This window comes from Gavia stellata, chromosome 1 (assembly GCF_030936135.1).
Source record: "Gavia stellata isolate bGavSte3 chromosome 1, bGavSte3.hap2, whole genome shotgun sequence".
Taxonomy (NCBI): Eukaryota; Metazoa; Chordata; class Aves; order Gaviiformes; family Gaviidae; genus Gavia; species Gavia stellata.
In genome coordinates, this window is record NC_082594.1 from 15,470,731 (window position 1) to 15,495,882 (window position 25,152).

Below are 25,152 nucleotides of genomic sequence, written 5' to 3' on the forward strand. Positions count from 1 at the left end.
CTCCATCAGTTATTTTTTCCTTCTTTCCCCATAAATCAGACTTTGTTGGAAAGCTTTACTGAAAAGAATAATTTCGGGACTTTGAGTCTCATCATTCAGACCTTAACTATCAGTGAGAGGGAGGATTATTTCTTTACTTTAAAATGGAACAAAACCTCTGAGAATGATTTCCCCTTCATTTCTGTCTCTAAAGTATTGTCTAGAAATAGCTGCAGCTACAAAATATTTTTTTAAACATCATTTCTCCTACAACGTGCAAATTCCAAAAAAGGGAAAATGGATAAGTTTTGGCTGATCTCCTTTCTCCTTTTTTGAGATAAATGACATTGAATATAACATGGATTGTAAATAACTATTAATTTGCTCATTAAATTATCTCATTGCATTTTATATATAACATTAAAATTATTATTAGTTAAGCAATTGAATTAAGAACTTCTAGAATTTCTATTGCATATGCATGCCTAATTTTTCTCCATGTCTGTTTGCCTTAAGATGGTTTTCAATTGTGCAGTCCCATGTTATTTTTGCATGACCCCATATCTTAAATGTGCAGGGTGGATGGTTCCTGGTCAAAGTAAATTTATTAATGGGTTAGAAGCAAAAAAGGGACTAATGCATTGTGGTGCTCAGCATCTCAATTTAATCATTTAATGATTTTAATAGTATTTAAAAACTAGCATTATGAATTCCACTTCTGGAGCTGAATGACTAGGTTAGTTTGTGAGAGAGTTAGGCACCTGGAGCAGGGATCCTGAGAACCAGCACTCTGAGTATTGAGATGCTGAATTAATTAATAGAAAGCAACAGAGAGAAATGTTTAGCTGAAAACCTGTTTCCTACTCAGTTGTGTACATTTACCTCAGGACTTCTTTAAAACTGGAAGTCAGAGTGAAACCCTGACACTCAAGTGTTCAGATCATTTATTTTTAGAAATCCTTCATTACAGCTTACTGAGGTACTTCAGTGCCTGAGAAATTGGAAACTTGAGTCCTTTTTATCCCAATGAGTTTGAACCTACGTTTCTAGCATCATTTAATAGTTTTCAAAACAAGCAAATCAGGTCCTTTTAAATACTCAGGTTCATAGATAGCTAGTTTCTGTATCCTAGATAGCTTGGGGGGAAAGCAGGCACCTAGGAGTTAGCCTAGGAAAGACAGGGGGGTTGGTAGGAAGCTTTCTCTGGTCATCCCACACCTCCATAGCTTTTCTCTGGTCATCCCACACCTCCATAGCTTCTTTGGTGGGTTTGGCAGAGTATTCTGGATCTCTTGTGGAAGATAAGAACCAAAATCCTGCCTCAGTGGCATTTGCTTTCTTGGGTCTGCCCAAATCTTCTGTGAAATCAGTATTGTGTAGTGCCACGTACTTTATGTTTTCCAAACTTGCATAGAAAAGATATTTTTAATTTTCTAATAGACTTTCCTGTTCCATAATTGGTAAACTTAAAACCTGTAATGGTGTTTAGGTACCTCACTGGCTTTGAGAGGTAGCTTTGTATCTGTATGAACATTGGTGTCTTTTACTTCACAATAAATGTGAAGTATAACATTATATATACACACATATAACACACAACTCCTGTAAATAAACCGGTCAAAATGATCAAAAATAGCAAGCAGTGTGAGAGGTGAGGGGCCTGGGTTTTGAGAGCAGGTAGCATTTTTCCAGCATTTATCTTCAGAAGCATGTTCCCATTCACCTCTTGGAACTGTGACCAGTCAGAACTTCTTTTGCAGAAAATGTCAAATATACATATAGCAGCTCTTTAGTGTAATAGCGTTCTGACAGAGAGAGTCCTTTGGCAGAAAATTCACTTGTCAGGTTCTCTTAAAATTTCACTTGTTTCAATGTTGTTCTTTCATTGGCCTCATGAAAGATTTCTTAGGCTCATGTTTTCTCTTTGTTTTATTGCTTTACTGAAATGAAATTGCTTGATACAGCTGTTTTAAGTCTCAAGACATATAAGTGACCTCTTTAACTCCTCATAAGTGTTTCCTTTTCCAGAGTACCAAGTATGTGGGCAGGCTGGGTTTAGATTTCATGTGTTAGGACATAAGATAATGCAGGCAACAGGCAATACGGTAACTTGTATAACAGTAACAATATGCAAATCCAGAAAATAAAAATATAGTACACTCTATGAACATTTTTGTTTCCTTATCATCCTATACTATTCTCACAGATTAAATCAGATTAAATAATTGGGATTTCCAGGTTTATTTCCCTGTAGCTATTGACCACTAAAAAAGAATGAATAATTGTTGAATGCATTTTGAGATCTGCATAAGTAGTTCTAGTTATGCATTTTTACAAGAAAATGTATCATTCACTTTCATTACAAAGTAGGCTAGAAAGGGAAACAAAATATGTAAATATTTTAATGAGAATGATAAGCATCTTCAGTGTATGAAATGATGAAATTGTATGATGCAACAAAATAAATGTAAATTAACTAAACTTTCATGAACTAAGTAAAAGTGAGTATGTCTTTAAATGAAGAATCTTTCTTTATTCTTTAGTTCCTAACTTATTTCTGGAGGTTGCCTCAACTGAGATTTTGTGTTTCCATGAGGTTTAGTTTTACAAGGAGAGTAAAATTATATATAATGCAGGATCAAGTCTATTTTCAACCTCTGGAGCACAACTGGGTAGAATTTTTTTTTACCTTAATTTTTAAAAGTTGCAACTTTTCTTGCACCTTCCAGATTTACCAGTTTAAGCTAACCTGCTATCGTAACAGGCTTTTTTAAAATCAATCCTTACAAAATTTATCCTCTATTTAACCTAGTCATTTTAGAAACACATGTTTAGCTATACAGGTGCGGTTTCCAGATTAGACAAGAAGTAAGCCTGACACCTATAATTTCTTTTTACTATTTTTTCCCCCTCTGAAAATTTCAAAGTTATTTCTTAAATTTGGCCTGGTACAGAAAAGTCTGAGTGTATGCCTTTTCCTTGTTTGGTGAAGTTCAAGCAGAGGTTAACAATATAATTTAGCCAAACATAAAGGTTAATAAATAACTAACAAAGCATTATTTATTCTTTTCTATTAGAAAGACACCAGTTTGTATAGCTTTAGTTTGAAAATGTTCCCTAAAGGGATCTTTCCCTACACTTGGTTCTTTGTTCTTCTATTTAGTTTCTTTATCTCAGATAATAACTATAATTGAAGACTGCACCAACCTCTGAACATTTACTGCAAGATAAGATTTAATTAAATCATAAAAAGTCTTTCAGGACTCACTAAGCTTTTTATTCTGCAATTTAAAATATTTGTACAGCTATAAACTATGCAATATTATGGTGTAACAATTTTATTAGAATAAACACAAAGTTTTACTACAAAAATATATTCTTATTCAATAATTAATTTTATGCATTCTTTAGTAAGTTTTCAAAATGTTAATTCTATCGTAATTGCCAGGGGATATTTAATCACTTACCTAGGTTAACAGATTTTGCTACTTGAAACATTTTCCATGTAAAGCCACTAATAACAAAAAAATCTTCATTGCGTAAGATTGCATGTCTAATGCAGCTTCTCTTATTTTTTCACCATGATTGTTTCCAACATATGGTATAAAATCATTTAGCTGCACAGTTGTGTGGAAGTGGCAGTGAGAGAGGGAGTGTACGGCAATGTGAAAATAGTTGATGTGTATGTTTTCCTTGATGTTTCTGTGTATTTTCCAATCTTGAACTTAAAAAAAAGTATGTATTTAAAACAATGTCAGGCATCTCAGTGTTTGAATGGAGAAGTATTAGTAAAGAAAATGCCTACATAGTACATACATAAAGGCATCTCACTGGCAATGCGTATGGTGCCTCTTGCTCTTATTCATCACTACATTAGTGTTTGACAAAGAAGTTGGGGAGTGGATGGGACCCCCATATGCCCTTAGACCCGATCTGTCCTCATAGATCAGATGATATTTTCTTCTTTCTGAAAGATGAGAAGAGGGGGGTTCACTGGGGGGGCGGTGGGGGCGTCTGTGTTAATCACTGTGATTATGGTAGCTGAGAGATATTTTCTGTGTTTGCTATGACAAGGTTTAAATCCTCATCACTTGAAGCACTTTGTATGAAAATAAACATATTAGTCTAGTATTATGGAAAAATTCCCGTTTGGGGCAGATCCACTATCAAATCTGCATTTTTATGGATTCTCTTTCATTTTGTAAACTCCCTTACATGTTAGAGCACAAAAACCCTATCGTGCCATAGGGCAATCCAGAAACAGTAGTGTTGTTTAGACAAATCTTGTTCCTTTTTTGATATTGTAGAATTGATATAAAACTTGGGATTAGATTTATTGAACTATGCAGCTCTTTCCTCTGAATTTCATGCCCAAACCACACCATTTTCTTTTGCAATTGAACACAGGTAAATTTTGACTTGATGGAAACACTCATGGTGCTATAACCCCAAGCTCTAAAAACACCAGGCTCAATATTGATTGTATTTTAGCCTAAGCTCTCATTAATGAAAAATTAGTATCAGCAAAAAAACATTTCTGATAAATGTAACAGTCTGGTTTTATGCCTGTATTTCAGAATTTTCATCAAGAAGTCAAGAAAACAGATGATTCAGAAAGCTTGTCAAGCCTTGACAGTCTTGAGGCTGGAGAACAAAATGGAAATTACACAACACCAAGTGAATCATCTTTGACCACACAGTGTGACTGTGCCCTGTACAATCCAGAAAAATCACAGTCTAGGAATACTGGTTTGCTTTATACAGCTCAAAGTACGTCTTCTAAAAACATGCATCTAAATAATTGTCTGAGAAATGTAGATTTGCAAAACAACCACAACTTACCTATTCATGATCTTCTAGTTAAACATAATGTTCTAACTCCTGCTGAACATGTAAACAGTTCAGAAGAGGAATCATCTGCTTCTCACAGATCTGGAAAAAAACCTGCGGAGTTCTCTACCTCTGGTAAGCAAGAAAGCTCTGTAAGTAATGCATTTAGTTTTCTGCAAAATATAAAAGAAGAAAGAAGCAAGCCATCTTCTGGAACGGCTAGCACATTAGCCGCTGGTCATCCTGTTTTCAATCCTAGCAAAGCCTGGGCCAGCCCTGACTCTATTCCAGGAGAAAGAGTTCAGGATCTGATGCAAGATCAGAGTTTTAAAATGACCCCACAAAAAAGAACTATATCTGTGCAAACCTCCAGTCAACCTATTGCAACATCGATAATCTTATTTCCTAATCAGGGATGTTCCACTGGCATTCCCAGCACAGCTGATACATTACCAAAGGACAAAAACATTGGTACAAAGTTTTTAAAAAATACCTCAGGAAAAATGACTGAAACAAAAGAAGACAATATTAAATGTATTGATGACATTAATCCAGGATCATCTTTATTTCAGGACATACCAAGTGCCTCAGTTCTGTGTGATGTGAAGCAACAGAATAACGAAGAGGAAGAAAAGGAAAATACAATAGAAACTATGTCACTGGCGTCCGATACGGACTTAAATTCTGGCACTCCTGCACAGCACAAAACCCTGAAAAACAATATTCTTGAAAGAAAAAGAGCAAGATTATTCACAAGTATCTTAAAGAAGGAATCTAAATATGAATGCAGTCATTTCAAAGCTGTGGTTATGAACCATGGGATCAGTTTTGCAACTCGACCTGTGTCTTCTATCAGAGACAGTTTAGAACTGGCAAAAATAAAAAAGAAAAGTGCAGAAAACGAAAAATACAATAGAAAGCTAAGTTGGTGTGATCAAATTAACCAGATAATAATAGAAAATAATGAAAAATGCTATGAAAAAAACACCAGTGAAATATCTTCTGAACAGCTGCAATATGTTCAAACTACAAATAATGCTCCTAAGACTAATTTAAGTATTGTAGCTCAACCTTCAAACTCCATGTTCATAAAAAATCATCAGGAAAACTCTCATATATCAAAACCAAATGTTAATACTGAAGAATCAAATAAAGAATGCACGTCTCTGAATATGTTTATGTCTACTGGATCCTTTTCTGCTAAAAAAGCTTGGAGAGTATCAGAAGATGAAGAAAGAAACCCCCCAGTATATAGTAATAATTCTAGAATTAATGAAGTTAATCAACTCAAAAGTAAGGCAAAAATAACTAGAAGACCAAGATCTGTAAGAGCCCAGCCAAGTTTTATGCCCAAGAAGAGAACAGGCACTATAATCCGACTGCAGTCAGCCACTGAAGCCAACAAAACTCTAAAAGCTCCAGGGAAATTGTTAGCACCTCACCCACCATCCGCACCTCTGCCAGGAAACAGAAGTGGCAAAAACACAGCCAGCCCTGGGTGTCAGCCACTGCCGCCCTCAAGTCTTCAAGCTACCACTGCAAGCAGGAATGATTTAAATGAAAGGCATGTTTTGTTAGCAGATCAGGTTTTAAATAGAAACGGTACAGAAAAGAGTGAGAGTATTGCTTGTCGTTCGGACTTGGCCACTGCAATACCTACACCTGGCTGCAGCACAGCTAAATACGAACCTTGGGCAAAATATACTTGTTCTGTAAATAGTGTTCAGACAAGCGCCTGTCAAGATCATTCAGTAACCTGCACTGAAAGAAGACCTGCTAACGCAGAAAATGGATTACATCTCCATCGTATCCCAGCAGCTGGAAAAACAAGTACCTCCTGGCAAGGAGCGCATACTGCCCGAGCTCCAAAAGCCCCTGCTACTGGTAAGAGTCATGTTTCTGGGTTTGGGGTGGGGGGATGTTCAGAAGAAAGTCTTTTTCAATTACATCACAAATTTGTTTTCAGTTAAAACATCCAGCCTTTCATCCATTCAGACAATACAGCCAGTTTCAACACGTTTTCACCATTTGTCATTGTCATTTCTATTCTAGTGGTGCCCAGAGGCCTCTCAAACATCAATCCCCATTTTTAATAGTTCTCTACAATATTAAATGAAAAAGGAAGTCTTTTCCCTGAGATTATATTCCTGACTAATGAGCAGATGTGACAGGTGGCCTAAATAATGATATAGGAGGAAGTGAGTAAGTTTATATGAGCAAGTTTTACAAGGTAACTGGGAGTCATAGCTTGTTGTCCGACAGTCACTGCCACCTGAGAGTGAAAGAAATGTAGATCTACCATGGTTTTAAAATTCTGACACTGTAAATGCCTAAAATTATTACGTTTTAGTCCCAGTAATACATTTAGTGCTCAAAAAATTAAATTTAAGTTTAAAAATAAAGATCATCTACCGGACAAATTTTGCTGTGCTGTGAAGTATGTCCGATTTATAAAGAATTTTAAGAAATTTTAGGACCAATCCTGCATGTTATTAAAAATTAACCTTGGAAACAATAAGATGCAGAGATTGATTGGTAAGACAGAGGAAAGATGCATAAGAAATTTTGGGAGAATAATCTTTAATATTCCGGTTTTTACATTTCAAAATGTTTCCTGGGTTTTGATTTGCTTTGTTTCTCCTCTGCAGCCTAGCTATATTCTGTGCCTTGGGCACTGATGGCATCTTTGTGCTTGTAATTTGTATGTTGTATGCTGGTTTGCTTCCTATTGAGGGCTGCGGCTGGAGGCAGAGCTCCTGAGGCTGTAGACCCTGCTTCAGGTACAAGCAAGCACTCCAAACCACTTAACATACTGGGATCACCCCGAGGATTTGCCATGCAGCTCAAAGATACTTTCTAGCAAAATAAGTAATTCCCATAACTTAAAAAACCGAATTTTCTGGTTTTATCTACAGTAATACATAGTTTTAACTATGGAGTGATTCGAAACAGCTCTGTTGTGTAAGAGCAGAGGTAGGTGAATATTCTTGGCCTAAAGCAGGGGTGGGAACTGAGAAATGTTATCTGCTTGTCCATTCCAGTTCAAAGGAGTCAAACAGATGAGCTTAAGATATGTGTGACTTAACCTGTTTGATTTTACATTGGAAATGAATGAAGTCTTGCCTCGCCTCCAGCAGAGATACTTGCCTCCCGATGTCCTTATCTGCACATCAGAGCAATGAATCGGGAAATTCACTGGGTCAAAGTTGTGTGCACTGCTAATACTGTCTTCACTGCGACTTTAAGTGCTACATCCCCAGTATCACATAGCTCCAGCTCTTTCAGAGGAAGAGCTGAGTAACCTCTTTTTAAAATTGGGGTGTGTGGCCCTCTCTCAGTATCTGCTTAGATTTTGTGGTTTGAAAGTCTTCTTCATTTTAAATACTCTAGATAACGCTTAATGACTTGCTATTATTTGTTCTATTGCCTGCAAATGCATATAGATTACCACAGTCTTTGTCCTGAAGTGCTTGCTATGAAAGACTGAATACTGCATTGTTCTTGAGTAAAGTATCTGCTGTGGCACTATTACAGAGTTCAGTGAGGTCTGTGAAGACACTGTCGAAAATGCTATCTGTTGCAATGCTTGGCCAAATGTACAGAAAGGATAAGTGAACACAAGATGAATAAATAAAATTGTTGTCCATGAGAATCTTCCTTTAATTGGGCTTCCAGGCTTCAAGTGGTATATCTTCAGGCTGACACATATTATTCTGTAGCTGGATATTAGAATTATTCTAAGTCCTTTGGTGTTCAGTCAGTAAAATGCTTTAAAAATGTGTTTAACAGTTAGCCTGTGACAAATACAGGACCAATTCACATGCTTAAACAGGTGTAGACTGCTCAGTATCTCATGCCCTTAAAGATACTATTGCATATTATATTTTTGTCTTACATTTCTCAAAGGAGTCTTTTCCTAGGCATATATCTAGCATGTCTTGCAAACTAATTAAATTAAGCATTGATCCCTATCAATAAAGCAACTTTGCATTTTATTTTTCAGAAGAAAATTGCGTGATTGCTAATACAGCAAGGGGTTTCTTCTTTGCTTCTTTTTAAATTTTCCCCCATATTCAATATAACATGATTACATTTCCTTTTCTTTTCAGGTGCTATTCAGCACCATGTGTCACATTACAATAATTCACATATAACTAAATGGCAACCTTTTAAAGCTAATGTGCCCCATGTTACTATTGATGGCAGCAGTTTCAAATCTGCTTCTAGGATCAATGAAGTGTCTTCTTTTTCTGCAAATGGTAAGAATTCTGCTTTGTTAAATATCACTGCAATAACAATTAAAGGAATAAAATTCTGTTAAAATCACTGAAAGACCTCTTGGTCTAATAATGAACTGTGCATTAAACTGCACATGTAAATATTTATTACGTAAATAAATAGGTAATTTATCTTCCCAAGTATAAATCAAGTAACTGCATTTACAAATCAAGTAATTGTGTTTACAAATGAGAATATAATATCTGCTTGGATATGTAGATTCCTGACTTGTACATAAAAGTGCTGATTTGCATCTTCAGTTTGTATGCATGAAAGTTTAATTAAGAACATAATTTTAATTTTGAAACTTGATGCTTTAATTTTGAAAATGTATTATTACACCGGACAAAACTGAGATAAATTTGAGGTACAGTGTCCAGGTTGGGCCTCTCTAGACAAGGGAAAATACTACACAGCAGTACTGTAATTGAAATTAGTGTACAGATGTATAAATTAGTAAGATTAACTACAAAACCCCAAGCTGTAGAACTTAAGGTTTTAAACCATGACTCTGCATGAAGATGATGAAGGGACTGGAGCATCTCCTATGAGGAAAGGCTGAGAGAGCTGGGACTGTTCTGCCTGGAGAAGAGAAGGCTCAGGGGGATCTTATCAATGTATATAAATATCTGAAGGGAGGGTGCAAAGAAGATGGAGCCAGGCTCTTTTCAGTGGTGCCCAGGCACAGGACCAGAGGCAATGGGTACAAACTGAAACACAGGAGGTTCCCTCTGAACATCAGGAAAGACTTTTTTACTGTGAGGGTGACCAAGCACTGGCACAGGTTGCCCAGAGACTTTGTGGAGTCTTCATCCTTGGAGATACTCAAAAGCCATCTGGACATGGTCCTGGGCAACCAGCTCTAGGTGGCCCTGCTTGAACAGGGGGATTGGACCATGACCTTGAGAGGTCCCTTCCCCACCTCTACCATTCTGTGAATCAAATAAATAAACTGTGAACTATTACATGTTTTCTGCCCAGTGCTATGTAATCTTAACAAATGTCAAACCCATTAAGATATAAAATACGGCACCTTGGCAACTGGCATTTACTGTGTTGGACAATTAGACTTTAGGATTATTCTCTAAATGCAACTTATTTTCTAAAACATTCCTTTTTGGCACATTATTTGATATTTGTTATATCATAGTTCACTGTTCATTCTCCCTCTTACTTGATAAGACCACCTTGTATCTTTGTACAGACCATCTTTATTATCTGGGATTCAAAATGGGACTTCACTTAACCTGCTTATAAATGTCCACATAAAATCCACATCTGTTTTTTCTAGTCCTATGCTAACATGAAATTAAATATGCCTTAGAAGTGCCTGTTTCTCTCTTTTCACTATAAGAAAATTCATTTAGCAAGATCAGATGTAAACATACACAAGGTAAACATCTAAATCTGGACAGAGACATTTACTCACCATTACTAGTTTTGCTACTACTATCTTTATCACGTTTTCACACATTTTTCGTTTATTTTTGTATGCATGTAATTTAAGGTGTTGTTCCTGTTACAAGACAAAAGCAGGTTTTTGACAACCATGAAAACAAACACAGAGCTTTTTCAGAACACAGAAGACAAAGTGTAACCTGTAAAAGGTGGAAGCCTGCTCATCATGCACAGGTAAATATTAAATACTGTAAAAAAATAAAAAGCTTATTTATCTTGAAAATGGAAATATTTTCAGGAAAATCAAAGATTTGTTCAGTGTCGCACAATTTTGAATCAATGTGCTTAGTCAGCTTGCTGTCACTGCTAAAGAAAAGAATAAAACCAACTAGAATACATCACTGTATTAGTATACACTAATATTTTTGCACTTGAAAACATTTAGTAATATGAAATAATAAATAAAAAATGTTCAGAAAGTAGTATAGTTGCCTTAAATTACACTTAAAATATTCTTATAATATTTTTGATAGCATTCATTATGTACTGTCCAACTGAGTCCTGTTCAATCTTCATTTGATCCAGTACAAAACGTGAATAACACCTATAAGTCTGATGAAGGTACAGTAACACATCTTGATTCAATTCTTTGTTATATATGAAGGAGTGACCTAATATATCCACTGTGTAACATCACTTGTGTCTTTTGGCATCTGTGAGTCTAAGTAAGAAAGGGTAGTTCGTTGTGTAGACCTAATTTTTTTTCATTAAAATCTAAGATATAGCATCATGTGTCATGATTTTGATGATTTTATAAATGCATTACAACATATAGTCAAGTTTCATTCCATTCCTGTTTGTATTTAACTGTATGATAGCTGTATGTATCATACATAACTATGATATGGACAGGTATTGCTTGCTGTCTATATATTTCTGAAGTCGATAGAACTTACTCTGGTGCCAACTGTAACATGCATTAGTGTTCTTAATTATGTCATTTTCTAAAGTATCATACTTCTTGACTTTTTTATTTTTTAATATGAATTTTGTGTGTTTCACAGACCTACAGTCATGAAAGCAAGCAGTATATTTAAATGTCATGAGGTCTCCTCATTTGAAGTTACCCCTGTAATCTCTTCAGTTTCAGAAAGCACTGTTCAGTTTCTTATGGCAGAAAAACTAGCAAGTACACCAGTTGCAGAAGATGAAATCCTGGCGGCTATGGAAAGTGTGCAACCAGCCAGACAGCCCTTGCTGCTTAACAGGGCCCCATGTCTAGGCATGAGTGCACTTTCAATAGAAGAACAGAAGATTTTCCAGTCTCTTGGTCGTCTCAATGAAAGGCTACAAAGTAAGTTTGATAATAATTAGGATCATACATCAAATGATTAAGTAACTTTATATTTTGTTTACATGGATTAATTTGGATTAAAAGCATGAATCCTGTGATAGAAATATGTTTCTTCTTATTTTTCTTCTTATTATTCTTTACTAAATGTAGCAAGCAGGAGATCAAAATCATTAAACCTTTCTTAGAGTCAATGAAATTAATTTAAAATAATGGTGACTGTGCCTTGGTCAAAAAAATAATTCAAAATATGACTGCAGGACACCTTCAGAAACTGTCTCAGCCCAACTGTAGCTGTTGTTTCTAACAAATGTTTATCAAAACTGTTCTTTAAAGTGTACAGATACGATTTATCAGCCTCACTTAGGAATCTGTTCCAATGTTTATCCATCTTAACTTTTTTGCAATTATTTTTGCAAATAATTACCCTTTATATTATACACCCTATATTCTTGCAAATATAGCCCTTTATAATGAATGGCTTTTCATTTCCTTTCTTCTAGTGTTTTAGGATGTTCCTCTTCTCCACAAATTCTTAAAGATCACAAATACAGTTCTGAGATTGCTGCAGCCAAATCTGAATGTTTATGTGAATATCACTTGCACAACTATTTTAAAAATCTCAAACTGACCTGAGCATTCTCTAACCTATTCTTTCTCTATGCCAGGCTGATTTCTTACCTGCTTTATACTGGTGTTTTTCATATGAACTGTCCCATTGCAGTTGACATTTTATTGAAGAATGTGGGGGAAAAGTCTGTACTTGATAATATTTGCTCTCCAATGATTAGTTAGCCAACACTTTCATTTGTCATCCTATTATAACTAACATATTCGTAGAACAAACTTAATTTTTGGGTCTCTTGCTACTGTATGTAATGGTTAGTATTTGCTTTGACCTACATGATCATACAGGTCTTTCATAAAAATTCTCATTAATTTGACGTTGTTTCTGCATTTTGTGTGCTCCATCCTGTATTTGAAATCAACGGGGACCTTGTGCCTTAGTCCACGTGATCTCTTCACTGGACTGCTTGGCTTCCCATATCATTGGAATAACTTCTTGCCTTTTTTGCTGTTTATGGAACTGCCAGCTCTCCTGGATTTTATGTTTTCCTTGGACTTTTTCAATATAAAATTTTACATGCTAATTATTTGAGTTTATAAGAGTCTGCTTTCTTGAAGTCCATTGATTTTATTTTACTATTCTACTTCTTTTCCTTGTGGACTGCACCATTTCATGGTCAGGTTACCCACGTTTACCTCCCTACTGCCTGGAATCAAACTAAACCAAGATTTATAAAGCCCCTGCACACTATCCATACGTTTCTACATCAGATGGTGGATTGCTTGACTTTGAGGAAAAAGGCTTCAGTTTCCTGTAAACTGCAACAGCAGAATAAAAGATCTTTGCACCCATTTAGAAACTTTCTGCAGCTGTAGCTTACAACTCCTGCTCCCATCAAAGAGTGGTTCAGAATTTCATTATATCATACCTCATGGTTATTGCTTCCAGGCAAATAGAAGTGAGGAATTCCGTCTTTTGTCAGGGAGGAGTTTTAGTATGATGTGCTCAGGTTAAGAAAGTAGATATGAAAAGAGAGATACAAGAAAATAGAAAATAAATTGCTGTATAAATAACAAAGAAATAGAGGCAAATGTAGACACAGCAAAGGAACTGGGAGGAAGAAGGCTGAAGTTTGCAAAGTGTGAAAAGGAAAACTATGAAAACTATAAGAAAATTACATAAGGAATATGAAAGAAACAATGAAAGAATCATAGGAGTTAACTGATGGCAAATGAAGTAACTGTGAAAATTAATGTAATACATATATATGTATCTTAGAAATTTAATTAGCTTGCCTAATTATTTGGGGATTAAAATTGTTAATAAGAACCTGTGAAATTTTACAGGTAGACTTAGAGGACATGTACGTACATGTAAGTATGTACCTGTAAGTAAGTAAGTAAGTAAAGTGTTGTAAGTACTTACATGTCATGTAAGTACATTGCTTTTTTAAACTTTGACCTTTTTGAACCCCTTTTTTTGGCTTTGTTTTCACACGTTACCAAATTAAGTGACTAAAACTGTGTACCTTCGCAGCAGTCTTTTTAATGAATAACAGTTAGTCACTAGCCAACCTAAGTCTGGAATTTTTGTTGCCAGCTTAGAGTAGCTGGCATTCTTCTCTCTATCTTTAGATTTCTTTATTGACACTAAATTTTTTGTTCATATCTAGCTGCAAATTTTAAAAATACAGATACGGCATATACTTCAGCAGCTGTTGGTAGGGGAAAAAAGAACAGTGCTATTAAACTACATTTCCACAATCTTCGGGAAGTTTTGTGTTGAATATTTGACTGAGAAACATATATATATATATTGTAGTATTTGGTTTACATAATATTTTATATACTTCTATGCTATTTTTAGATGTTCAAGATGCCATTACCAGAAACCCATCTGCTTCAAATGTTTTGCAGATAATCACCCCTTTAGTAAGTATTTAATTTAAATATGTTCAGCTTTAATTCCTACAAACTGACCTTATGGCTTCTTTTATAGTAAAAATATAATTGAAAATATTGACATCAATCTATTCAACTGGCTTGCCAGATTTTCAGATTTCTATTTATGTAAAAAAAAATACACCCATGAACTTTATATTACTGTAAACAGGCTTTAACAGTTTATACCAGACTGCTTCATCCTCTGGCTTCATTTTCCTTTTGGAATCTGAAGACACTTTCAAAGTCCAGGAAGTTCCAAGAAGTTTTAAGGAATAGTAATTTAGCAGACTCCATTTGAACTATATATAGCTCATAACTCATTTGTATTTCTTAATAATGTACACAGGAAAGGGGGAATGATGCATGGTAGTGCGCAAAATAATTGGTAATACAATGAATTCTTACTTTGACCTGCAGATAGGCTATGTTCTTTAAGTGATAGGTATTACCTTTCTTCAAGAAGTGTTTGTATTTTGTTTCATATATTCTAGATCTTGTCGGTTTGAAACAAAATAATCACAATACCTGGAATATAAAGAACTGAATAGGCAGATGAATGTCTGAAGTACAAAATATACATTTCAAATGTTCAGTTTATAATGCAGGTGTTAATATTTAGAATTCTGTATTATCAGTCGCCTCCTTCACTATATATTTGTACTGCAGAAAAAATATAGACAGGTGACTGTGTAATTCACATACTTCATATACTTTCACATACTTCATACACTTTACTGGATAAACTGTTACCAAAAATGTTAGAGAAAATAATCTTTATTCAGAAGGCTTTTGCCACTTAACGAGTTTGAGACTGAAAAACCCCAGAAAGTATCCAGGCTCCTAAATTCAAAATGATTGCCTGGTTTTGAAGTGGGATTGTGAAAAGAACACAGAGCACATCATTAACTGTCTTCTTGTGAATCCTAGTAGTAGGTGTGACTTGGAACCTCAGCTTCTTCTCTTCTGCCTCCTGTCTTACAAATTTAACTCTTTATGGCTAACAACTTGTAAATTTTGTATTTTTCAGCAATTAGTGTAGCATAGCTAACTTTATTTGATCTAATTGTGTTTTACTAAAGCATTTTTGGCCTTGTATGTTTTCTGGGGCTTTTTTCATAGCCTGTCCTACTTAAAAAAAAAAAAAAAAAAAATCTCCCACTAATTCTTCATCTACAAGATTTTTGTTTCATTTATAAGATATAAACACTAGACATTACTCAGGCTGTCCAGTCTCTGGAACTGTTAAGTTCTCTGATGGACATTTAATACCCTTCTTTCCCTACAAGTATATACTTAAGCATTTAAGCAGGTGTCCAGCTGTAGATATACATTCAGATCTCAGGCACTGGCTTGGAATTCTTCTTGATGCTAAGAGTGAACAACTGTCATACATGTTCCCACCTGCAGAAAAAGTATAGATGACCGAGATTTCATCAACTCTTCTGCTGTGAGAAGTGATGGGATTTCAAATTTTTACTTCATCGAGAGAACAACCTGCTTCAGCTCTCCTAGTTTCAGAGCATCCAAATAAAATATGGATATTCACTCAGTAATTCATGTGAATGACATTGTACCCTGTAATACCAACCTCTAAATCCACATGAAGGTGCACAGTTGTTTATCTAATGGAAAACAGATCACATGATATCATCAAATGATGTTTCTTGAATGTTATATTATACATAATCACATTTCTGTTTATATACATGTATATCTCATTATCCTCCATTTTATTATAAAGTATTCAGCAGTGTATATCCTCCCCTTTGGTGAACACTACAATAGCCTTACAGCAGTACAAGAAGCCTCAGCTAGCAATGGATTGCAATTTGAAGAATAGAATAATGCTGCCTTTCTCCTCTACCTAGGCACTGCAACATCTTTGGAGGAAAAATCTGACAGGCTCAAAGGGGCTGACTTTAGTCTGGAGCCTGTTAAGATAAACTGTATTTAAACATCAAAATTGCAGAACTTGGTGTCTTATGATCGCTGTTGCAGTCTGTCCTGACACTGCTGCCAGCAAAGGGAAACTATAGCTGCAGTCCACATGCCTAAAGGATTCTGATGCATCTCAGTATTTATTGGGTTTTTGGTGCTCAAATACATGTAAAATTCCCAGCAAGAGACATGCCTGTATCCTCAGAACAAATGAACAAAGGCCTTCTGAGTTGGAACTCAAAATTGATTTGCACTGAAAATACTGAGCCCTTACATCTCTGTTTGTATTGCAGTACACTGCGACATTCCAGTATGGTGAGGATTTAATATTTAAATAACGAGGGAAGGTTTCCCCACAGAGATTAAGAGAGGGGAAGGCAAATAATCCAAATACCAGAGGCCATGGATCAAAAACAACCCTGCTAGTCAGCAAGCCAGAGCACCAGCTTAACTAGGTTTCTCCTCCTGTTAATCGGTTTAGGTGGCAAAAGCAAAGCCCATGAGTCAGCTTCCTCTCTTAATTACATGGAGACTTTTTTTTTCCAAAACAGGTGCCTGCATTTAAGTTTCTAGGAAAATATTTTCGAATGAGTTATTTGATTTAGGGTTACAGGCTTCAATTCAAAGAAAAAAAACTTTGTTTCCTAGATCACTTTGGCTCTTCTGACAAGACTAAAGTATAGTTTTTGTTTAGGTGTCTAAACAGCGTGACTCTCAGACATCAGGAATGTGCACTACAGGAGTGGACCCAGAGGCAGCTGCTGGATTCTGAGCACTTGTGAAGACCCAACAAATTCTTTTGTTCCCATTAGCTGATGGTTATTCTTCAGATTGATGTTTCGAGGCTTTTCTAGTCATCACATAGAAATTTAAAAAAAAAAGGCTTAATTTTAAGGCTTAGTTTTATTTTTCAAGTATGAAGAAAAGTAACTATGTTAAAATCAACAAGCTTGGTCTTGGTTTAGACATGAACATATTAAAATTTGGGTACCTTAGATTTCTTTCAAAAACTCTTCACACTGCCTACCGTTTTTGCTGCTTTTTAAAGAAATTAGTCCATATTCTTTCTACAATAAAATTTTAGTATTAAAAAAACCATGAAAACCAGATTAAAATTGTGGTTTCCAATACAAGTCTAAATTAAAAAAAAAAAAAAAAAACAGAACACAAACCTTCTTTAAATGTGCATCTATGTGCCTGAATTTCAACTTGTTTCAACACCCATAGGGGTGGTTTCAGGTGGAACTGCACCTCACTGCTTTTACAGAGAATGACATGCAAATGGTCCCAAAAAATAACCACGTGTCTTCAGTACGTATCCTTTCCCATGTAATGAGGTATACTTTAGGCAAAAGGCTAAAGACCAAGAGGTCACATGAAGTTGTACAGGGGAGCCAGGGCACAAAGTTGATTTTTCATTGATAAGATTAAACTTTCACATTTCAGAGAAAATAAGTATGTTCCTTTTCTTGGAAAAAAATTTGCTGCTTTACGCTCAGCTTCCCTCTGAGTCTAATTTGCTCCTTGAGCTGCAACACTCTGAGTAAATTGGCCTATCCATAAATCATGGATATATAAGAGAAATTAAATTTTTTATGATATTTTACTTATATTACTGTGGCATAATATTTTACTTACATTACTGCAATGCCCAGGCAAACCTGATTGTGATGAACACTGTACATAGCAGAGGTCTGCAAACAAGCAGTAAGGCTCCAGGGTCAAATGAAGGCAAGATTTCAGCAAGAGATGGCAGCTCCACAGCCCCTTGTGGCTGTATGGGGTGTGTAATGATAAACCCGTTCCAGCTTTACTCAAGAAAAGTTACAACTGTGGTGTAGACACAGCATTGTCTTCAGCCCGTCAGCTAATACAAGGCAGCAGCCAGGGAGAATGTCCCAAATGGGTTGCACATGGCAGTGGAGCAGAGCCAGATGAGGGTGTCACCGACAAGCAGCCTCCTGAGTGCAGACATGGCCATGAAAATGCCGGGGTTAGAAGAAGGGAGCTGAGAGTAACGCAACCTTTATGCCCCATCGGGGTTTGCAGGATGTGAAATCACACCTGCCAAGGTCCACCCTCTCCTCCACCTCCTATGCAGCAGCCTCCACTGCCAGGAAGAAGATTATCTACCTCTACATCTGGGAGGGCACCACAGGCTAATAGCCATCACCCACAGCACCTGCAGCTAGGTTTTAGGGTGGCAGGGGGCAATGGACCTGAGGCCTCCTGATCAGGGTGGGAAGGGCCCCTGCCTGCTGTTGGCACTGGAGGCAGTGGTGACGGCCATGAAGGTGCTGTGGATGGGATGGGTGAAGCTGCAGCTGCATGGGGACTATGCCATGTCCTCAGTGCTGGCGGGACAGGCAGGGACACAGGGACTGGCTGGGCTGCAGCTGGAGCTGCCACAGCAGCCCGGGGTTTCTGAACAAGGCTCTGATTCTCCATCCTCTTCCGGAGCTTTCTGCCAGCCAGGGGCACCAGGCAGCAGGGTCCGTCCCTACGCTAGTTGGTAAGGTCTTGGTGGTGACAGGAACTGCAGTGGTAATGGGAGGGAAGAGGGGGACTGTGAGAGGCCAGAGACCTTCTTCCTCCAGCCACTGTTCCTGGCCTGTTTGATTTCATGGGGAAAAAGTCTTTGCTGTAGCTACCGGATTCACAGGAAAACAGAACTGCAGCCTTGTGAAGGCATGAAGGCCTTTGCAGAGCCACTGTTGACAGCTGTACTCCATGTTTCAAACATTTTAAACACTATGTTTTGCAGCCAAAAGGGGCACAAGTAAACCTTTACATTATGACAGTGTTTGGGGGCAGCCAGCTTTTGTGTAAAATTGCAGCAGTGAACACTGTTGTTCTATATAACCACAGGCCATTAGGACTGAGAGTACCTCAAAGCAAAAGGCACCCTTGAAATCTGCATTTACCTGTACTAGGCCAGTGGTTAGTACACAAGTCTTGAGTGCGTGGCAGAAGCTCGTGCTGGGGAGGAGAACCTGACTGATGCTGTCAAATTCTGCAGAGAAAACAGGAATGATAATGCACATTAGGAAAGAAATCAGCAAAATATGGGCAGAGTGAATACAGGGAGCGACATCTAAAATGTGGCTGTTGGTGTGTGGGAATAATCAGACTCACTTGTCATCAAATACACTGAAACACTTAAATCTGCTAGATGAAGTGAACAGAAGGTTCCATATACTTTAATCATCCTTATCATAATATTCATAATACTCTGGCTTATAATGCTTCCTGCTCTAACACCACTGCTTTTATAAAAGAGAATTCACCCCAAGTGAATTTGACCCCATATAACTAGAGAAGACTCCACAATGTTTTTGTAATTGTATTTCAAATTGTAGCTGCAGGATTCCTTCAATATTGAATATAAATCCTAAGCCAGCAACCATGGTGGCAATGTTGACAGAAGTGGCTATGGTTGACACAAATCTACATATAAAGTCTCTATTATTGTATATATTAATTTTGTGTTAATTTTGAGAAGGAAGGAATTGTTCAATGTTTTTATTTAATCTGTATCCAATAGTTCATGTTCTTTCAGAGTGGCAGGAAAGCAAAGCGAAGAGGAAGGGAAGGGAAGGGAATGGAAGGGAAGGGAAGGGAAGGGAAGGGAAGGGAAGGGAAGGGAAGGGAAGGGAAGGGAAGGGAAGGGAAGGGAAGGGAAGGGAAGGGGAGGGGAGGGGAGGGGAGGGGAGGGGAGGGGAGGGGAGGGAAAAACCACTTTCCTATGCCTTTTGTCCAATTTTCAGCAATGTCTGTTCATATTTAATCTTTGCTACTGGTGCTGAGATAAGCATCTAAAAGATGCTGAATCTCTTTAAGGTTGTGACATCGTGCAGTTAGGTAAAAATGCCAATAGAAGGGACCATTGTCTGTTATTTGATAGTCATTGAAGAACTGTGCCATTAAGCAAACTGAAATAAATGGAAACATTTATTTCTAAAGAAGGAAATGCTCCTGAAATACTTCATATTCAGCAAAGAGTTTTGGTCAAAGGAAAAAAAAATCAGTAAAGTTGAAATGTTTCTGTTTATATTTAGAAGTCTGACTTTTCACTTCAAGATAAGGTTTTGAGACTAAATTTAGCTTAATCAGATTAGTAAAAAGCTATGATGTGAAGTGTTTAATTTCAGGTCCATTTAAATATTTTGGTCATGTCTTGCCAGTGGAAATTATTTCCCCTTCTGATTTCTCAGTTTGGATATCTAATTAAAAGCAAAAAATATTTGCATGATTTATTCAAGAGGTCTGAGCTCTGTTCTCAGCTGTAGGCAAAGGGTTTGGCGCTGGAGAACACGGCCTTCAGAGACCATGTGGTTGGTTTGCTGGAGTTAATTTCTCTTAGTTATTCACATTGCAACACTTACCTCTGTGTTTTCTAGTCAGCCCATGCCCACAATCTCCCTTTGGAGAACAGAGCTGTATGGCGCTGCTTTGCACAGCTGCTGTGGCAGTACCAACACAGACATTCTCAGTACTTGAGAACACCACAGGGAGGTTTCAGCTAGAAGGGATATGGGGGGAAGGATGAGTATTTACACATACCTTTCATGATATTGCTCTTAACAGCACACAGAACTAGGGAGACAGACCATAGGTTGCTAAGGGTGAACTTCTTTCCCTTCCCAGAGAGCTTGCTTGTAGCCTTAGTCCTAGCAAAAATTAAAGGTGACTTGGCTGACTAGAAAGACTGTATGTTTAGGTTAAGTGTCTAATGGCCTACATTCACTGGAGCTGCAGAGCGAGCTTGGGATTTCCTAGATGGCTCCTAAGCCAGTAACAAATACAGTAACTCTTCCCCCTTTTTCTTGGATTGTTAGAAAGCTGGATCAAAACGTGAAAACAATTATGTCCTTCAGACCTCTCGAAATTACTGCAGCATTTGCACGCTGTGATGAAGTCCCTCTCTGAATGTCTGAAATGGTCAGAAGGGATCTGCTTTCTGACGCAGAATGTGCTGTAAGGTCTTGCAGGACGGCAGAGGCTTTGCACACACAATACGCCTCTGCGGGCACAACTAAACCTTCCAGTTCAATGATCTTATTACACATATGTGTGTTTCTTTTCTAGAGGGATGGACATATATAGTGCATATATAATTGAATTCTTAATCCTTAGTAATTAGCACTGCCTATGAGAATGATAGACATAATAACTTTTTCTCTTTTGTTTTTAAATTTCAGGATGTGGCACACTATAATGCACGCTTCTGTGTTGTTGCTACAAAAATACCCTGCTGCAAGGGAGGGGGGATTTGTCTTCATTTGAGGGGGGGTTGTACACTAAATATGTCCCAAGCCTGTTTGATAGTTCTCTCGTAAATGAAATGATGACAATCCTCTTGTGACTAGGAAACATTCCAGAGCCGGGGTGTAGGGTTACACAATGGTACAGTGTCTTGCCCCTGATTTATAATTTGAGAAGCAGATTGCGTTCAGACAGAATGTGAGCTGAACAATGAGGTTTCTAGGCCCGATCTCATTAACGGAGATTTATACCAAGAGGCTATTGTATCTTGTTCTTTTGGTTTGCCATGCCAGCAAACATTCATAAAGTTATTTAAAAAAGAAAGCTTCTGTCACACACTTAGGTCAAAAAGTTCTCAGGAAAATAGCTAGTCAAAGATAGAGTGGTCTCAATCTGCACTTACTATGGCTTATGTGTCTGACCTCAGTAAGTCTCAGAATGATTACTGGATCAAATGTCACACTCAAGCTTATTACATGTAAAGATTTGTGGAGACACGGCTTAAAATGCGTTTTCACATGTTTATGTTTGTTCACAGTTGAGTCACTCTAAGATAGCTTATTATTTGCAAATAATACATAATCACCAAAAGAATGTTCTTCCAGTGCAAAAGAACCATTAGTAGGTGGAATAACAATAACATCCCGAGAGCTACTTTCCCTCCTGCCGCCCCCAGAGCCTCTGTGCTAAATGAAAGGTCGTAAAGACAAGGCCTGGAACCTGCTCTTTGCTGACAGTCGAGTAGTCATTGTGCACGCAGAAGAGGATGCACAGCACGTTAATTAATGTTTCAATAATGCTGCCAAGCAATTTGGCCTGACCACCAGTAAAAAGAAAATAGAGCTCCTTTTCCAGTCTCACTACGCTAGAAAATAGACTGGCCCAGCTGCATGTGTTGCCGACGCAGCTCTGAAGCCTGCAGACCAATTCTGCTACCTCAGCAGGAGGCTGTCGCGGAGAGTCATGGCAAGAGATGAAGTCACACAGAGCACAGCAAAATCCAGCACGGCTCTTAAGAGATTAAAGGACGGTGTATCTGGAATACAGGAGGCATCTGGCTTCAAAGTAACTAAGTGCCACACAGCTGTCATCACCACTTTTTCATACTCCTGTGAAACATGGGCAGTTTATCACTACCAAGGCATGTGACTTCCCAATTCCACCTGCACTGACTTTTGTGCTGTTGCTGGTATAAATAATCATACAGAGCAATTAGCCTATTATTCACAGTCCTGTCACATATTGAGTCCAGTAGTAATACTCCCGTAAGCTAGGTTGTCCCAGACAGCTGATGCACAAGTCAGATGAGAGGCCACTCAAACCCCAATTTGATGGCTAGTTTACTTGTATTAAACAGCTGAGAGTAGGTGAGGAGACAGGGCAGCAGAAACATGTCAGGCAAATCTTCAGATGGCGGCCAGCTCCACGTCATGGCAAACTGCTGCTAAATAGCACCTACTGTTGCAGAGAACATGGATCAGCCACATCACACATAGAAAGAACGAGAATAACACTACGCAGTGCACGGACAGGGGGGAAAGTGGGCATTGTGAAGGTCGACAGCGATGTCTTTGGTTTGTGCAATTTGTACTGTGAAAATAGGACGTTCCTCCCCAGTAAAGGTACAACAGCAAGAGTCTTTGCATTTTGAATTGGCAACAGAGATCTTCCTTACATCCTGTTGTGGGACCATAGCTAGACCTTCCTTTCGGTCTCCTCTGCCTCAACTCCTAGTAAAGATTAAAAGAAATAATGCAACATCCTCTCAATTAGCTCCTGGCCTCACTGTTATAGAAGAGAGTTGCACAGTATTTTTAACCGTTTTTTAAACAGACTGGAAATGGATTCAGGTTATCTTAGTTGCATTATCATGTACCTTTGCTCTCTGGTGAGCCTGGGGAAATAGGCACTTTTTCTATGCTCTTCATTGTTTTGCAAGCTTTTTCCAGAAGGGTTCAGACTGTACTGCAATAGCAGCTTTTCTATCTTGCTAATGACTTGTTGCTGAATGCCAGACAGCCCAAATATGGAATAATGAGGATAGTAATGGATGACATTTTCTAGGCAATATGTGAATGATAGGCTTTAACTCACTTTGGCAGTCTTCCGCTTAATCTGTACCTTTATTTCTTTGGCTGAACATTTGGTGTTAAGTGACAGAAAAATGTGAACTTTTCCTTCTTTTTTCCCCCCAAATGTATTAACTATTCTGTATCTCCCACAATGGCCACACTTCCCATAAATCTTATTTTCCATCAAGGAAGTTCTCCGTTACAAGTTTCCTATCCAAGTGCAATTGATTTCTAGCATTTTACGTTTCCTTTAGTATGAAGAGCTGGAAGAGACAATCCAGAGAGTTTGTTCTGCTTCAGCTACTAAAGCTCTGTCAAAGCACAACAATCTGACATGGCAATCCTTAAAGCACTGGATCCTACGTTAAATCTTTGCAACCAAAAAATGTTTTCAATTGTCTTCTGTGTTTCCCTTCTTGGAAATCTCTCAGCACAATTCACACCTTCCTACTGCAGTACTTACAGCAGGCTCACCCAGCCGCCCCTCTGAAAACTGCACTTTTCATGTTTCTGAGGACCTAGCCCCACAGTGGGAGAAGCAGGGCTGGGTTTATGCAGGAGGATGTGATGCAAAAGCTTCTGGCCTCAGCTTTGGAATCAAGCTCTGCAATGTGTTTCTTAAATCATATTTTGTATTCACACCCTCAATCAAAATTATGAGCCATGTTATTAGATCCACACACTTTGATTTTGAAAAAGATAAGCAGCAGCAGATAAGAGCAACTCATTATGGCAAACTCACTGTCTGAGGGACTGCTCTGACCATTAGACCCCTACACAAAAGGCAGCCAGGGCCATCTCCTCCACCCCTTAACTTGTTCTGATGTGAGCTCCACGTTACCTGCATCTGTTAGGTGTACTTTAAGGGTACCTCATTTTTCAGAGCACATATACTCACGGACATGTAGATTTGGGCTTTCAAATGCCTTAGACCTAGGACTGATGCCCAGATAGTCTGTTAACCTGAGGTAATAGCATTCCTGTGCAGGGGCGGAAACCAAACTTTGGGTATGGATTAGGCACTGGACCTGTGTCCTGATCTTATTTATCCACTTAGATATGTGCATGCCATTCTGAATCTTCCCAGAGGTTAATATCCTTCAGAGAACTAAATAATTATTCCTGGCTTCTAGTCACTCTAACATATATATACACACATACACACACCCCAATAGTCATAGCAGTTGTGCTGTCTCACTATCTCAATGAATTAGGACAGAGAAGAGGAATATAAAAGACTTCTCCAACCTTATTGACATTACATCCTACTCTAATAAACAAACAGCTCTCTCCAGAGTCTTTCTTTGCTATGGTCCAACTGCATGGTCCAATCGCAGTGCCACTGAACCCCTATTAGGCCCCTTGCTCACAAGCTCTGACAGCTCATGTGAGAATCATAGAACCACTTAGGTTGGAAAAGACCCTTAAGATCATCAAGTCCACACGTGGCCCAACGTTGGGCCACTTAAGGAGTCACAGACCTCATCTGTCCATCCTCCCACCTCTGGAGATTTGCATCCCCATAGCTCA

The 25,152-nt window shown here is 37.8% G+C and overlaps 1 protein-coding gene across 1 annotated transcript in view; it reads left to right on the forward strand.

Annotated features, from left to right (window-relative positions):
• CEP126 (centrosomal protein 126) overlaps positions 1–18,341 on the forward strand; it is a 43,427-nt gene extending 25,086 nt beyond the window's left edge. The window contains exons 6-12 of the mRNA XM_059824895.1: positions 4,557–6,693; positions 8,919–9,068; positions 10,595–10,719; positions 11,019–11,106; positions 11,630–11,839; positions 14,271–14,335; positions 18,105–18,341. Of these exons, the coding sequence (XP_059680878.1) occupies positions 4,557–6,693; positions 8,919–9,068; positions 10,595–10,719; positions 11,019–11,106; positions 11,630–11,839; positions 14,271–14,335; positions 18,105–18,341 (3,012 nt within the window). The remainder of the gene's footprint in view (positions 1–4,556; positions 6,694–8,918; positions 9,069–10,594; positions 10,720–11,018; positions 11,107–11,629; positions 11,840–14,270; positions 14,336–18,104) is intronic.
• Positions 18,342–25,152: the final 6,811 nt, after the last annotated feature.